General features: G+C 35.9%; 2 protein-coding genes across 3 annotated transcripts; one reads left to right on the top strand and one right to left on the bottom strand.

The window, feature by feature from the left end:
- The first annotated feature begins 686 nt into the window (after positions 1-686).
- LOC102800986 (uncharacterized) lies at positions 687-9128 on the top strand. Of its 2 annotated transcripts, none has more exons than XM_006812163.3 (8): positions 687-778; positions 998-1127; positions 3052-3299; positions 3870-4751; positions 5758-5907; positions 6026-6229; positions 6802-6850; positions 7619-9128. In XM_006812163.3, exons 1-8 carry the CDS (start codon positions 707-709, stop codon positions 7906-7908), a joined length of 2025 nt encoding a protein of 674 aa, XP_006812226.2. In that variant the 5' UTR covers positions 687-706; the 3' UTR covers positions 7909-9128. The 2 variants fall into 2 exon arrangements, with proteins under 2 accessions (XP_006812226.2, XP_085348717.1); XM_085492591.1 differs by having other exon boundaries at positions 3873-4751.
- A 3260-nt stretch (positions 9129-12388) lies between these two features.
- LOC102800863 (galactosylceramide sulfotransferase-like) lies at positions 12389-15825 on the bottom strand. Its single transcript, XM_078012455.2, has 3 exons — positions 15709-15825; positions 15226-15362; positions 12389-14706 (listed from the first exon to the last, which is right to left on the bottom strand). Exons 2-3 carry the CDS (start codon positions 15354-15356, stop codon positions 13476-13478), a joined length of 1362 nt encoding a protein of 453 aa, XP_077868581.1. The 5' UTR covers positions 15357-15362; positions 15709-15825; the 3' UTR covers positions 12389-13475.
- Positions 15826-17579: the final 1754 nt, after the last annotated feature.

Raw genomic sequence — 17579 nt, forward strand, 5'->3', positions numbered from 1 at the left:
CGGTTCATTTCATAATTTTAAGGTAGCAAATTTCGCCGATAATTACGACCGTGTGATTGAAATCGACGATCGGTAGTTGCGGAACTTCTCTTACATATGTGTGACCAGAGCATGTACATCTTTGAAACGAGCATACATGATGTATATGACCAACAAGGCTACATTACGCGTGTCTGTGAACCGAGCCCCCAGTAATAATGTTGAAGTTACTTTGTCCCGAATCGGGGCTTGACAGTCACCGGTCATAATCATTCCAACTGTCGTACAAGTGAAATGTGATTCATCTTGATGTCAATTGGTAAATATACTTTAATCACTGTTTAATGATAGAACGAATAACACATGACAGCAAGATGTGTCTCAAGCTCGTGGTTATTTCATGGGAAGCGAGCGCACGTACGTTGCACGAGGACCACTTCCGCCCATTAGTTGTTTGTGTTGTATTATAAACATGGGACTGACCTCACAGGAAAACTGGCAAACACACCTAAAATGTGTTGTACCATCCAGTTCTTTTCAGAAAGTGCTCATTCATAACCAGCAGAGACGCACACACGTAATCAAGACATGTTTGGATTTCCGCTACGTCAAGGGAATACTTCAGATCCTATTTTTAGTACTTCCTCGTGTTGCTTCAGCATAAAAGAGAGTCCAGAATTTAGAATCGTTTATTTGTCTACAACGTAGCCATACTGATTCGATCACAATGACAAATCAGTATGGTTGTAGATGGTTTTTTATTCCATCATTATTGACGATTATTTGGTTTAACGGACAGGTAAATGTAGCAGTTCAAACACGTTTTTTACCACATTACATGGGCGCAAATATGGATATTATTAGTTTACTGTTGCGCGATCGGAACGTCATCATTGTTCTTATCCCCTTACATTTACATTGCCTCGATGTTTAATAATTGTGTTAAATTGGTTGCTGTTTTGTAATTCTCTTTCATGAAAATCACATAGTACTTATTTGTATTACCATTCACATATAGGGGTGTCAATCGTTTCCGATAGAAAATGGCATGGTGAAATCAATGGAAAATAGTGATGTCGGCGCTCTATTGTTAAACTTGCAGGGGAATTCCCATGGTGGTTTCTCGAATGAAGACGTCATAGCAGCAGGTAACGTCACAGAGAATTGTCGTGACTGGTGAATGTTACAATAACAAAATCAACAGATTTAAATGTCAATAATGTAAACATGTTGTAGTCGCTTGGATTTACAGCTTCCTTCTTTCGAGTTATTGTACACAATAATACTCATTGGAATTTCTAACATAATTCATCACCAGTGTTTTGACACTGTGTCGTAACACCGTGACCCGCTCAGCATTAAGATTACTTCCGGGTACTCGTTACTCGTGCAAGTATCGCGAGGAGGGTAGGCGAGCATAAAAACACGCCAGGGCCACATTTTATAGTTTTTGTCATAAGAAATAAATAGTAAACTAATAGTTGTCTTGTACGCAATTAATCAACTAGTCAATCTGGGAGGGTATATTCGGCATATGTGCAGCGCGTCGGGTCCGCATGACGGATGATAATTGTTGTTAACATATAAGGCTCTGCGTGTATTGGTTCACCCATGATGGAAAGTAATACCTTCCATGGTTCACTTATCAAACGATATGTGACGGTTTGGTAAACGGTTGCTCAACTCAACTTTATACGAATTTCTGTCGCTTGCGACGCCAACACAGTCACCTTGAAGTCAAAGTAGTCATATCATATCATATCATATCATGTATAAAGCGGTTTATAAGTATACATTTTTATACATCAAAATGGGTGTATAATTCGAATTGACCAATCCGGAAATGGTATTGAGACCTCAACGTTAATTCTCGCACGCGCCTCGTTTTGAATGCATACGCGCGCATTATGGGCGTAGACAATGTTTAGTTCTTGATCCAATTGCTATTTGAATTGTCATAAAAGCTGACGATCGGCTTTTACATTTTTTATAAATACGATTATAAGTAAAGCCCTAACTTTCCACATTCAACATAACGCGTTTAAATTACTTGGGTACTGTAATTTCGCAATGGAACATGGCTGCACGCACGGTATCTCACATCTACGCCAGCCAAGATTTCTCATCATAAATATATATATTCACGAGGTGTAATGTTGCGCACTAATTGAGCCATGTTACTTTATCAGGTTCGTACCTCATTTGGGGAGAGGGCATTTTTATTTTAGAGAGATTCCACAACTTCGTGATATTAGCGAAACAATTAATCGGACCTGGAATTACGTTTAGAAATGCGAAAAAAAAATTATGTATTTGTGTTTGTGAGTTTGAGTTTATATTGAACTGTTAATTAACAATGGTCTACATGATTCTATACAACTCTCCTTAGCTACAGTGACAGTAAAATTGAGGTCGATGTTTTTAGCTCCATGATTATTTAAAGCGGGAGAGTCGTCATCTGCGCATGCGTTAGATGGCCATAGCGTGTCATTGTTTACAAACAAGCGTCTACCCATGTGCCTTTTCGGTTTTTAGCGTGTGTTGTTACTGTCGCATAGGACTCAATTCCCGCGCGTGCGCAGATGACGACCCTCCCGATTACACTACACATCCATTGTACAATGGTTGTTTTCACTTGGTTCTAAATGGTCAAGACGGTTCCAGACTAACTACTGCCATGAGTGCCACAAGAAATAACTTGCAAATTGAACATTTTATAATTCTGCTCAATGTGCATCAATTGACTAGAGGTGCAACAATTGATTAATTTCTATCTTATTTACAAATACTTGTCACATAGCATATTACATAACATACTTCTGTAACTATGTTCTGGTCTGTGTCATAATGCATATTTTGCAAAATTGTACATTTTCAAAGAATTTAAATAAATTTTCTTATAGATATTAAGAATGGAAATAGCTAACTTAAAATATAAAGCACGTGTATACTTAAATGCCATTTTCATTGATAAATCTCAGTTCATTAATAAATTCATTTTTAGTGGTTTGAGGATAAATACAGGTTTCGAACCCGGGTCTTTGATGATGTTATCCTTTTCGTTTACAACAGTACTGAATAAAACTGGCAACCCCCTTCACCGGCACCTCTTGTCAGGGGACAATACCAGGGACGCTGCCTATGATTTGGACTCGGAAATTCAATCGATGTCCACTCGAAGCTCATCACCGTGGATGGTGCTAGTCATGTTGGGAGGATGCATGTCAGTTATTGTCGTGGTGTACGCTGTATTGATTCAAACATCAGTCCAAAAAGATGAAGTGAAACGTAAAAATAGTTGCTTCTATCGGCTAAATATGGTAAGATACTGTAACGTCATTGAATGTTTTTATATGTACACGGGGTTCTTTTAAGATTGTTCGGAAAAAAATCCGGCGAGTGGTAATTAAGGAGACACTTTATCGCGGTAACCGTGACTATAGTTATGGGGTTAGGTTTCAAATAAAAAATACACGTAATACCCGTGGCACTAGACTGGCGCAGTCGGGGTGATTAATTTGTTTTTTTTATAGTTTAAATAAAATGAAAAAATTTCGCGAAATCACCCCGAGGGGGTGATTTCGCAGTTACACCTCCATTTCGCGGATTTTTTTATTTTATTTAAACTACAAAAACAAATTAATCGCCTCGACTGCGCCAGTCTACCGTGGCACCTGTGGTAGTATGTATATCAACCTATTAGACGATTACATCATTCCATTCATCCACTCCGTCACGAGGATATGAGTCTGTGAAAGATTTCACTAGGGATTTGGAATTTGTGAGGTGTGTTGTTTCTTCTTTCCAAGGTAATATACCATTTTTTTTAAACAAATGTTTTCGATACTCGAAAGTGATAATATTAATTTCCTTATTTTGTTTCCAATTAGCAGTGTATGAAATGCTTCAGACCTTCGTCAACGGACATCCAACAACATACTAATTACCCCGTGTATATGGTGAAAGGTATCGACTGTTTTCGACTCGGAGAAGAGGGAATAAAGTCCACGGAATTGAAATACCAGACACTGACGTGCCTAAGTGAAAAGAATGACGATATCTACACTGAAAGACGTGATTCTGGTGTTGAGTGTTACTCTCCCACGGACGAATTAAAACAAATTCTCAATGATGAGATGCTGTGCACGGAAATACGCGGCGCTTTCAACTGCCAAGGTGGAATGATGTTCTCTGAAAACTCCGATGTCAAGTTAATCATTCCAGAGGGCGCACTTCACGGCGAGGAAATGAGGGAATTGTACGTTAAAGTGTTTGTCGATGTCGCTATTTTTGCTACCAAAATGGCAATCGACGACGATTCGTTTATTATGACTCCTATTGTAGAATGTGGGCCACCTGGACTTCAATTCGAGAAACCCGTGCAGTTGATAATACCGCATCGCGTGAGGGTTCACCGTGATGCCAAGAATATAGTGGCCAAGACCACGAGTAACTTGTTCCGTGCCTTCTACAGCAATAAGAAATTGTCAAATATGGCGACACAGAATGACATTCCTATTAACTTCATACCGCACATGAACGACGCATGCTCACACAAGCCAGCAACGTCGATATCCTTCAACGTGACCGGACAATTTGTGAACATCAGCACTGATCATTTTACCTTATTTGGTTGTATTGGTCCACGGCAGAAACATAATCTTCACCTCCAGACTTTTGCTTATTACAACAACTCGACTGATATCGCCAATAATAGACTATTAGTGCAGTATAGACTGTATATATGTTCACCTGACAAAGACAGGCGAAAGGTGAGTTCGAATACTGTAAAACCATTAATTTCACCAACATTTAATTTCACTGTTTTGATGTTATGAGCGTTTTAACTGGGTTTCAATTTCACGAATTTGTCAAAGAAACAACGATTTTTTTTTTACATATTCACGTAGATTTAATTTAGTGGATTTAACTTTTCAGCGAAAATAGCGAAATTAAAACCCAGTGAATAAATAATACATTTACGGTACACATTTCCAATAATCTCGCCCGCTAGCGACAGAACTCTTTCCTGACGTCAACATGACGTCGATAAGTGTAATAAATGCCGTTTAAATATAAAAACAAATGGGTATGTAGTCTTCGCCACAGACTGTTTCAAATCTAATAAAATGCAATAGTTTTATTGATGGACGGCAGCGTATTAACACAATATGGACGCTGAGAATTGCACCACTTAATACACCCCATTCATGTCACGAAAACGATAGAGGGCGCGATGTATAGCGACGTTCTTTTGTTTTGTTTTCAACACTTAAACGATGTAGGCTGATATGTGGCGCCACCACATGAAATGAAACAACCTTACACCTTTTTTCCGTGAATATCTAGTACCATCATCGTCCTGAAAAATGGGGATTAGGGGTGTTTTAATGGTTAGGGTGGGGTTCCGATACCCCCATTTAGGGTATCCGGTTTGATAACGGGCTTTTGAATCTTCCTCGGAATTTTCTACTGGTGATGTTCAATGGCAGCGATCCGCTGTTTAAAGTTGCTTCTCTCGAATCTGATGAATGATATAGTTGGTCTCAACTCATGTTTATATTATTATAATTTGCCATGTGCCGAGTTGATCTCACCTATACAATGATGACAACTAACAACACAACAAAGATATGTGACTCATGTAGGTGTATTTATTCATGGACGATGGTGATATACGGTCACCTAGCCAGAGACCTGGGGGGGGGATTCTACGTTTCAAGTTGTCATGATGTTATCATTTAAGTTTAAGTTATTTGCTTGAATGTTTATTTTCAGAGCATCGAAGAGACCGAGAAATCACTCGGAGGTCGTCTATGTACTCCTATCAAACCATTCCACCTATTAAGTCATCATGACGTCAGCGTCGAGATACAACTGGAACAAATCGATGTTTGGAAGTTAAGAAGAACACCGGATATTGATCAGGTAATATGGCGACAATTCAATTTCTGTCTATCTTGGAAGCAATAACGTGCATGTTTATTGACATAATATAACTACTCTATAAACATTTTATTAATTTAATTTGTAACGATTTTTTCAGCTTATCACATTTGACGAATTTTACGACAACTCTTCATCGTGTGTTCAGTTTACGACATATCGGCCGTTATCATCAGGTGACATGCCACATCCCATTTGCATCATGGGAAAATTTCGGGTCAGCCAACAATCTCGGAAAGGTAAAAAGGAAACAAGTAACATATACAGTCAAGAATTAGAGCTGACGGGCGTTCAAGTTTCAGAGGTATGTTTTGTGTTGAGAAGGGTAAACTGGATTTTATAAATTGCTTTGTTACATAATTAATTCTCCTCAAAATTAAGAACTGTATTGATTATCGACGAAATGATGAAATTAGTCAGTATGCCGTAGATCATATCGCCATGCATTTCTACAATACAAAAGACAGGCATTTCACGACACTTATACACGCAAACTGGAAGTTCTTGACAAAACATCAGGCAGTTAAATCTTTATTTGGAGACATCAAATCGGAGTGGCCACCTTTATGACTATTTGCCTTCCATCACTCGTGGCTTAATTGTGTTCTCGCGAGATCGATTAGTTTTTTATCCATTCCTAATCGACTCGCCTTCTTGAGGCCAATAGTCTATATAAGCGTCGTGTTCGATATGGGTCGCATGCGACGAATACAGCGCTTGTGAAAACATTGTTGACATGAAATTGGAACTCTCGCTGAACGGCGCTTAAAGGGTCAATCACTTGCAATGATGAAGGTGGGTCGAAAAAACATCATCATCAATTAGGCAATAAGTTAACCTGGCATTTAATCACAATGTTTACAATTTATTTTTCAGAAACGTTTGGTAAATTGTAGAGCAGCCCGACCTGTATCACGTGACTCGGGTAAGTGAGTCATTATTTTAACTTGCTGGAAGGACGTGTGCCACCAACGATTAGGTACTTAATTACAAAGCTGTACAAAGTAGAAATATTCCAAGCCATAATTGAATACATTCTCCCACTTTGGTAATCAAACACATGTTTAAATATATGATTTATTCACATTCAGATAAACCATGCATGAACAGTTGTAGTTGTTATAATGAAGTCATCGTCTTTTATCAAGAGATAGGGATTTTTTAAGCCGATTGAATTTTCCTATTAACAGTGCAAATATTGTACCACTCAGTTTAAGAATATTGAAATAAATACCGTATTACAGATAACATTTCTCAAGATTCTATATTCTACATACTATATCAGTTCTGATCCCAATGATATGAATGTCCAACTGACATACTTTCACTAAACAAATAATACTTGCAAATATACTAAAGAATACTCAACACGCGTGATTAGTTTATGAGTAAACCCGTGCATTAATTATTTAATTTACATAAATTAGCCAATTTGTAACTGTTACATAGATAAAAGAAACAGATTATACATTATTATTTTAATACGTTTTTTTAGTTTTTGTTTTGTAGATCAGTTTGATCTCACATTGTGCTTCAGAGCAGAACTATATTAGCCAACAGGCTTTAGTTAAGGGGTTAATCTTACATTGACAAATATTTCTTATTTGAATTCATATACCCTCAGCACACGGAATATTTTTCAAATATTTTTTAATTATTGATTTATTAAGGATTGGTTTCAATCTGTCTCTAGGCAACGACGTGGATGACGCGGAAGTACTGCACAAGGCATTTACATGTATATCTGAGCAGTTGCCACCAAGACTGATCCGGAAATTTGCCAGGTTTCTTGGACTCAGTGAAAGCACGATCAAGCACATTGAGTATGATGAAAGAGGGTCTGGGGCCCAGGAATGTGTTTATCAAATACTTCTTAAATGGGAATCTGAGAAAGGCATCACCGTATCGTCAGAAGAACTATTAAATGCACTGGAGAACATTGAATGTAATGAAATAATAGAGGCACTTAATATGATTATATGACGCGTTGTTTATTTTCGACCATCTACATTACCCAAAGGAATACCGAGATATTTAGACGGGGGCAAATGCCCTGACCATCTACGCAACTCCCTTTGCATTTTAAGGCCGAAATCGTGATTTCATGGGTCCCTAGAACCATATTATACCAGCCTGATTCAACATTTTGAATATAGACGTATATCACGTGACTGAATATCACATTTAATTAAAACGGCTATATAATGTGATATGTCAGGGGAGGATACATGATTTTTCTATGGGGGGGGGGGTCCAAACTTTAAAATCGCCAGACTAAGTTAATGATTTTTTTATATTATACAAAAACAAATTGAATAAATACATTTTTCAACGGGGAGGGGGGGGGGGGAGGAACCCCCTTAAATCCGCCACTGGATATTTTTAATGATTGTCAATTTCGTTTTGGGTTACTTAACCAACTTTGAAATCAAGGATAATAAACTTAAAGTACGGAACAATACTGAAAGGAAATCTACTGTTACGTATTTGTGTTAGAAATTATATTTTATACATGTAATATATTTATATCCATATTACGTTTATACTAGATTTTAGTTTTTTACTTGGTACTTGTCAAAGATATTTGTTTACACGTAGCCATGTTTATTTTTTTTCATTTTATTTCTTTTAACTTTAAGGAGTTAATTTGTCGTTTTTTATACATGTAATATACGTTTATACTAGATTTTAGTGTTCGGCTTGGTACCTGTCAAAAGTTATTTGTTTCCACATAGCCATGTTTATTGTGTTTTTTTTTCATTATTTCGTTTAATTAATTTGCCATGAATCTCGCACACTGGTTGCGTTTCGTGTTTTTATTTGTATACAAGCAATAGCACACCACATGAACGTACCAATACTAAATCTAAGCTTAGAATTGTGCACAAGCAAGTTTATCTAGGATATCTTGTTACTAACAACTGTATGAATGACGAGGATATAAAACAACAGAGTCGATCATTTTACGGCAGATACAATATTCTGCTTCACTTTTTTAGTTGCAGCAGCGGTGTTAAAATTACATTGTTCCGAACCTTTGGCGCTAACATGTATTGTTCACAGCTTTGCTTTCAAAAGTATAGACCACAGCTACTCTAGAGTACTGGATTTCTTTCAATATGTTCTTTTGTTTGTTTTTAATATGCGATGTATGAGTTTTTTTCTCGTTATGTCCTGCAATAAAGATTCGATAATAATAATAATTTCATTGGCCCGTGCATGTACTGCCAGCGCATACAGATGAGAATTTACTGAGTCATACAGATAATTTTATTTTGATATATGAAAATGCTTTTTTTTTCACGGGGAAGTAAGTAGAAAACACCTCTGACAAGTGTTGTAAGCCCGAACGAAAGTCCAACGTCCCGTGGTGTACACTAGCTGATATAATTTAAAGTACTAGCCAAGGTCGGTATAATCTCTCCATTTCTACTTTCTGTTGACAATGACAACTCAGAAGCCAGGACCACACCTATTTTATTGCTTCACTGGTTAAAATAACTCTACCTTCTCAACTGCTTAAAAGCTTGCAGTGGAAATGATGGCCCGCAGCGCCATGTCTTGTCTCTCATTAATGCAATAAACCTGCTGTAACACAGTCGCTGATTGGCTGTTCGCGCTAACAATCACTTGGCCGGTGTATAAATGCAAGAAGATTAAGCTAATATGACTTTAAATATTTGTCTGAAATATTAATTCTGCAAAACCATTAATGTGATATGTTTTGTCTAACACATGGTTGTGGAAGGGTTACCATGTTTTTATTATTCATGAGTTATCAAAGAATTAGTTTTCTCTCGTATTATTGATTGATTGATCGTATTATTGATCATCGTTTGATGGAATTAGTAGTAATATGAAATGTTCGAGCACAAGTGTTGTTCGATATCGCTTAGTGGACCCGATATTAAATATCCAAATGGGGATTCAATCGACGTTGAGATGGCCTCGAATGATGGTGAGCAAGTTTCTTCCCTGTCGTAGACGCATAGTGTCGTGTCATTCTTTTCTTGTAGATGCATAGGAAGGTTTGTCTTCTGGGGCTTACTGTTCCCACAGCGATTTCACATGCGCGTCGATTATGATCTGGGGCTGGTCATATCTTACTTTCAGTAGTTTCGATTATCAAGGGTAAATGACGATGAATAATGAGATGCAGCATATATAAAATATTAACTGGAAACACCTTTATTACAAAGACAGTGTCAGGAACAGCCCAATAGGTACAGTGCAGAGGGGCTTTTATAACCTCGCCGGGATTCGGGAAAAGATTGGCTGAATTACATCAACTATAAGATTGTAATTATGTATAAAATTAATTTTCTTCAACGTTCATAATATCCCTGAAAAGACCGAAAATAACAGCGATGTGTTAATTAACAAAACGAATATACGAAATGAAGTATTGACCGATAAATGTATACTAAGAGAGAGCGGTCGACAAGTCAACAGAAGGCAAGAATGGTAGTCTACGCGCATTCAACACGAGTAGATATTACTCGATACAGTAGTCGAAACGTCGGACTAAAAGCTGAACTCCAGTCAGAGTTGTTTAGTTAATCAACAAATGATCAGTTAGTTTGGAGGTCACGGTTAGTGATAAATCAAGTCAAGTCACTCTATTGGAGTATCGTGGGTCAATCCGAGTATATCGCCCAGCGATAAAGTCAGTATATGTGTCGCTGTTACTCTTTTTTAATACCACAACCTTTGACTGGTAAGTGTTCTCTTGTCAATTATGATAACGATTTAAAAGCATATTGTGCACCAATCTGTTGCATATAATCTGGCTAATAATAAGGATGCATATCCTAGCGAACGGGCTTCTGGAGTGTCCATGTTACTGCACCAGCTGTAATTGTCTGTCTGTGTCTATTTATTCTATTTGTAAGATACAATTGCATTGTTCATCTTCTATAATTTCACTAGATAAAGCGACGTCGTAAAGTTCAGCGTAAAAGTGTTCCGAGCAGAAGATTCTTAATAATCTATTTTATAACACTAATTTTAAGTCTTTTTATTATACTTTTGATTATCAGCAAAACATATGTCTGTCAGTGCAGTTTGTGAATGAAGTGAGTAAAATTGTCAATTTTACTGACCATATATAACCACTTAATTTATAAATGATGTTTATATCACTATTAGATCACCATCACATTCATACAATTTGTAGATCTTCATCATCAGGTCTCCTGGCTTCTGATTCTGTGACTCAACTTTGGATCTACAACATTATGTATTATAGCTGGCAATCAGAATTAAGCATATATAAACATTTTTTGTTTGTTTTTCTGCTGCTCATTCTTTGACTGAAAAGTATTCTCTTTCCAACAAGGATTATGATTTCAAAGTCTATTGTGTTACCCATCTGATGAGGGATACATGTCTTAGCGAACGTGCTTCTAATTTTCCTATTTTAAAATCTATTAGTCTGTATTAAGCTGGGGAAAATACGAGTGGTGTATCACTGCGAGTTGAAGATAAATGTTCTGAAATAATATGATTATCCCATGCACGCTTGTTACTTTTTTGGGACATTGGAGTATGTGTTTAGATGTTGACGAGTAACGGCGTTTCTGGCCCCACAATACACTGACAATCGGCGTCGCGCAACTTATAATCTCAGATCATTTTGCGTGGACGGTATTTAAGGATATTATTTGCGGGAATGCGTCTATTATTATGATTATATTTTGATGGACTGGCTAACGATATGCATGGAAATAATATGCTAGCATGAGTCTCTCGATTGCGCCTTTATCACGGGATTGTGTGTCGAATTAATTCGTCTTTTTCTGTCGTCATGTAGGTATTCGTTATCGATAGTTCTTTATTCGTGAATATTTTACAGGGATCGTACATTGCAATAACTATACGCGCAAAATATTCAGTTTAATGTCTGTTCCGTTTGAGCCAGTAGCTGAAACACCCGGTAACGCCCGTCGACAACTTTCCATTTTTCTCAAACTCACAGCAAAATCAGATATAATCGATACATTGGAAAGTCTCTGAAACCGCCCTCTAAAGTTGTACTAGTCCTTCATCTTCACAACATCAAACCAATCATAATCGTTTACATTATCAATATCATGTCTATGTCACTCAAACAAAATCAGCACAATAGCTTGACGTGCGTGGTTTTACTATCATTATGGAGACTTGATCCTTATGTATTAAATGAATATTTCAATTGTGTCTCGTTCGCACTATCATGTTTACCTGTGTGTACAAGTATCACAGTACCGCAGTGTATCTTCGCAGTATATTCGCAGTGTAGTTTATCCGTAAATACAACTCACATCAAGGATAACTTAAATTTCGGCTGCGGCATATTGAATGTTTGCAGATTGTTTCCGACCTGAAAATACGCTATTATTTCCCAAATGAATACAACAGTAATAATATAACTATACTTTTATAATTCATGTAAACTGAGGGTAAATAAATTTCCAATATCGAATTATATTGTGTTTATAAGAATGATTTTGTTTATTATTATGTAAAATCTACAATCCTTGAAATATATGAAGTCCACAGCTTACACTAGTCTATCAATGTTTTCCTGAATATGTGACGATGATTATTTATAATATCTAAATCATTGACCTTGGAGACTTGACCGAAAACACATCTGCATCTTATAGTCTCTAGATTACTGATTCAGGGACAATTTAGTTTGTCTTAAAGGTGTGTCACTGTATATTAAACTTAAAAGCTAGTGCATTGAATGTGTTTTATTTAAACTTGTCATTTACAATACGTATTTTATATGCTTGAATTTAAGTAAATAATTTGGGCATACCATCCTATAATAAGAGTAGACAGCTTACAACTCGGTATTGCCACACCCATCATTGGTAATGCTGAAGTACCCTTATTTAGTACTAAGCATACTAGGTGTAGTGACACACCAATAACACTTTAGGCTTTACTGTTATCATAATCACATATCAATGACAGAAAGATAATTTCAAACAGTCCCCATCAAAAAAATAGTATACAATAATGTTATAATGTAATATCAGCTGCTCATAAAACTGGTTGATAACGCGGGTTGTCATGGAGACAATATCCACTCAGCCTACAAATTATTGTTTTAATAATTGATAAATTAGTAACTGATACTGTGAAAAGTAAACGTAATCTCACGTAACCATGTTTGCGAATCATGGACTGATTTATGCTAATAAGGCATGACACTTAAATACATTTATGGGAGAAAATGTGCAATTAGGACCGCCGGCAGTTTTTGATACTCGTCAGAAATGTTATCTTTCTATTGACATATTTTTATTGTCATATTGTTGTTAACGCATCACTGAAATAAAAAGGCACTGTTTCTTTCTGTTTTTTTTTTTCATGTCTTGGATGACGTATGACGTGATTATTTGTGACGTTACCGTTTCACACTAAACGTCACAAATGTAAATGCTGCACAACATAGTAATTAGACATTGCATATCATGAAGCGGGTTACATTAGATTTATTTGGTTTGAAACATGCATTAACATATTTTAAATTATGCAGACATGAGATGTAGATTGAATCATCTGAATTGACTTATCATTTCTGTATAGCTGAGACGCTTTGATTCTTGTAAGGCACGGAAATCATGTAGGTCCTTTTCAAAATCTCCATCGTAATTTTTTATTTTCTGCCATAGCGTCTTATTAAAATAGTCATATAACATAAGGTCTGCAGTCAACCTACTCTTTAGTATTTGTTTCATTTGTGTTGTCATTGGCAACCTTTTTCGCTTAACCACGCGTCGTGACGCATACACAATGTCATGAAATGACCAGCACATCATTTGTTTTAAAAGAACAAGAGATTCGTCCATGTAATCAGTAATCATCATCAGATCCAATTCGTCGTTTATCTCTTGTATTTTCTGAGTAGTATTTTGTTTTATATCGTGCCCAAACCACCGAATCTGATTCGATATTACATTAAATCTTGAACGTTCTTGGATATGGGGATCTAAAAGAAAGGTTTTAAATGCATTGGTGTCATTCTCAATTCCAAGTATAATATTATGTCTCTTGTAATAGAAAAGAGATTCTACTTGAGTGTATGGAAAACGAATAATACTAATGTATTTAGCGTTTGGTATGACTTGTCGTGTCGCTTTGTAAGTGTCTCGTCCCATTGTAAAATGACAAGCAATAAAATCGTATATAGAATTATTGAGTATTGCAGCATTTAAACTTTGAATGAATGTTTCTTTGAGGCCGTTCTTCTCACCAAAACTGTGTAGAATCGACGACAATGTTGAACTACCTGTTTTGCCAGTTTTAACAAATACAAAGGAGGTCCTTGGTCGGCATTGTTCCGATTTATTATCAGATAGGTTGTATGTAAATGAGCTGATTACGTTATCTTGCTGAGTGTTCTTGTCTTTTCCCGATGGGTTATGTTCGTGTTTAATGGTTGTTTGTATCGCCTTAATATTGGTTTGGTTTATGGATTGCTTTTTGTGAACTTTCTTTTTTGTTTTAGTACTGCTGTTATTTTTCGTCATTATGTAATCTCGCTGAGTGTTTTTCACATTTCCTAATTGTTTCTGTTCGAGTCCAGTAATTGTTTGCATCATGTTAATATCAGTTTGGATCAAATGTTCATTTCTCTGGTTCATCTTGCTGTGTTGTATTCTGTTATTAAAATTAGGCATTGTACTGTTTCCGCTTCCCTTCTTGTTAGCATTACTGCTTCTGGTACCCGTGGTTGACGAAAGCGTCACATTATCGCTTTTATTTGCTAGTCTGGTGTCCACGTATCTGTAGAATGATAGATAAACAAATGATTACGAGGTGTGTAACATATGACGGGTTGACGATTTATAAAACTACTATTATGATACAGAAATATATATCAGTGTAAATACGACGGATCGCTAAAGTGAACAAATAGCATGATTAAGTTCATCTCCGAAGTGACATCATTGTAGAAGGTTTAGTCTTATGTAAATTGCAAGAGTGTTATGTAAATCCCAGGAATGTTTAGCGAACGCTGGCACGTACGAGTATGTCTATACATTTCTGTATACTTCAGGATATATTGCAACAAAAACACATCAGAAATAAGTAAAGTTTCAACCAGAACAAGATATAGCATCAAACAGGATATAAACATATCTGGCGTATATCATACAGGCTATTGTCTAGTATTTAATTCTAAGTTAAAATAATTTACACTTAAAAAAAATGTAGTTTATTTTTTACTGCCTTACAAATATCTACATTCCACGTTTTCCAGAACTATAGTCTCGCTTTCTCATAAATTGTGTTAAGCCTCACCCCATTTGTTTCTGTTTATATTTCGGTTCTGTGAATCGTGGATTTTCCAGTAGATCCCTGAAGTCCACATACATGTACAAGATACAGACTGTGCCAAATAGAAAAACAAATACAATTGGCTTCATAACCATTGTAATCTGAAAACAATAAGGAATTTTGTTACACATTCTGTATTCTACTTATTGCCCTGGAGTAGAGATTATTTTATTTTATGTTGTGGTGTCTTGTTAATTTTAAAATAAATTAAACCAAGTACAGACATTTTTTTATGAACTTGTTACGCCAATATTGTCAAACCTTCATATAATTAATGAAGGAAACACGGGACATGTCTTCAACCATTGAACAAGTGTGTCATGATTTTCCATAAATTGTCCATGATTTGAAAAGACGAATCAAGAAATAGTAAAAAATTAACTTGCCAAACCCCATCTTCTTAACTGATTTCCAATCAACAATCGACACTACAGTATACTTACTTACCTATTCAGTTCAGGGTCTTCGAATTTCGTAGTACGATATGAATGCCTAGTAGATTCAACAACCTGGCATGGAAACAACAAATGATACAAAATGTGTGTTTGTTTGTTTGTGTGTGTGTGTGTGCAGCTTGCACAGTTTAATCCTTTGTGAACTAAAATTGTCATTAGCGCTATTCACACAACGCAAATTCAAAAATTAAAAACAAATCACCAGAATTTAACAACCTTTCATATGTAGATTACACGCACAGGACCATAAGCATGACTGCTGTTTTGGGTAGTATAATAATAAATACACATTAAAGTCTAATCATTGACGACATTTTTTGCCCAATTACACTGAAGAGCACCACCAGAGTTAGAAGGTTGGTAAACTTTTGTTTTATTTAATGAAGTGACTGTCGGTGCTACTCATGATCAAAACATTGCGAATGTGCTAGACTAAATATGTGTTGAGTGGGGAAAAAGTGAAAAAAATATCAAACTTTGAATATTAGTCCTGTTTATCAACAATGCATATTATTTTCATAAGATGTAATATCATTATGAAATACAGTATGAAGAATTTGGTCACATTACCACAGTAGAAATCTGCAGATACTAACATTTGTAACAATAACATTTGTTTAATAAAATTTTGAATATTAAAATTCCTCCAATGTGTATCATTAGTACTGCTGGGACATCAGCTGCCGAAAAAAGAGCCCTCACACAGCCATCACAAGGAATGTCCTGAAGTAATACAATGAAAACAGATGCAAGCAATGAAACTGGTGGACTAATGTGTAACATCTTCCAGCAGCCCCTAAAACAGACAGAAAGGCTTGTTTTATTAAAAAATAGTGTAGTAGCAACAGACCCACTCAGCTGTTCGTTGTTTATTTACAAAATCATTCACTGGCTGGGTATTTTTTACCTCGTTTTAGATTCACTGTTTAACTTTCTTGAGTGTAATGATATTTGTTTGCCAGTTAATATAAGTCGGAGTCAGTCAATGGAAACCATAAAATGTTGTTTCTTGCTTTTTTTTCCATGTTTTCATCGACACCCGACCACTCATCGATCTTTGTACACTAACTAGGTCGCAAATAATAGTATATATGTATCTACCTTTCAGTAAATGAATGTATGTACATGCCGATAGTTCGAAAATTGAAACAGTGAGTATGTAATCATTTCCATTTTGGTCCGGGACTGACTTTTTCTGAGCATGCTTAGTCGATTCAAATGACAGACATGCTGTAGGGCGTGATCCAATCTGATTAAAATCTGATGTATTGTACGGCGTGTATTCCATTATATATTTATTTTACTTTTACAATTGTTTTTTTAATTATTTTGTACTTTTTTATGTTTTTTGTTACGTACTTGTGATTCGGTATATTTTAACTATCTTTCGCAAATACCAAAACAACTTCAAAAAATAAATACAAGATCAAAATAAATTAAAATAAATATACAATAAAAAAAAATCCAAACTAGGATTTTTTTTAAACAGATTAGGGGTGAACATTTCTTGGCACTTCAGTCAAAATATGTGCATAGTATGCACATGTATATATATACCATTTATATTGTAGTAGATTAATGATAAGATAATACAATCGTAGTTGATTGTATTATGTGAGTGACAAAAACACCACCACACAACGACTTGAATTTTTTTAATCAATTATTGATTCAACCAATAGAGGGCGTTGTTATATGACTTGCGTGGGTGCATTGAAGGCTGCATAACCTATATTACGTTTGTTTGAACTTAAAATGCTTTCCGTTGTAATTCAATGCCAGAAAGCTAATTACGTTTCTTGACAAAGACTTTCTGCAAGGTTCAGGGTCGAATTGACTTGTGGAATGGAGTGAGTCAGGACA

The sequence above is a fragment of the Saccoglossus kowalevskii genome, chromosome 1 (assembly GCF_978046115.1).
Source record: "Saccoglossus kowalevskii chromosome 1, keSacKowa6.1, whole genome shotgun sequence".
Lineage (NCBI taxonomy): Eukaryota > Metazoa > Hemichordata > Enteropneusta > Harrimaniidae > Saccoglossus > Saccoglossus kowalevskii.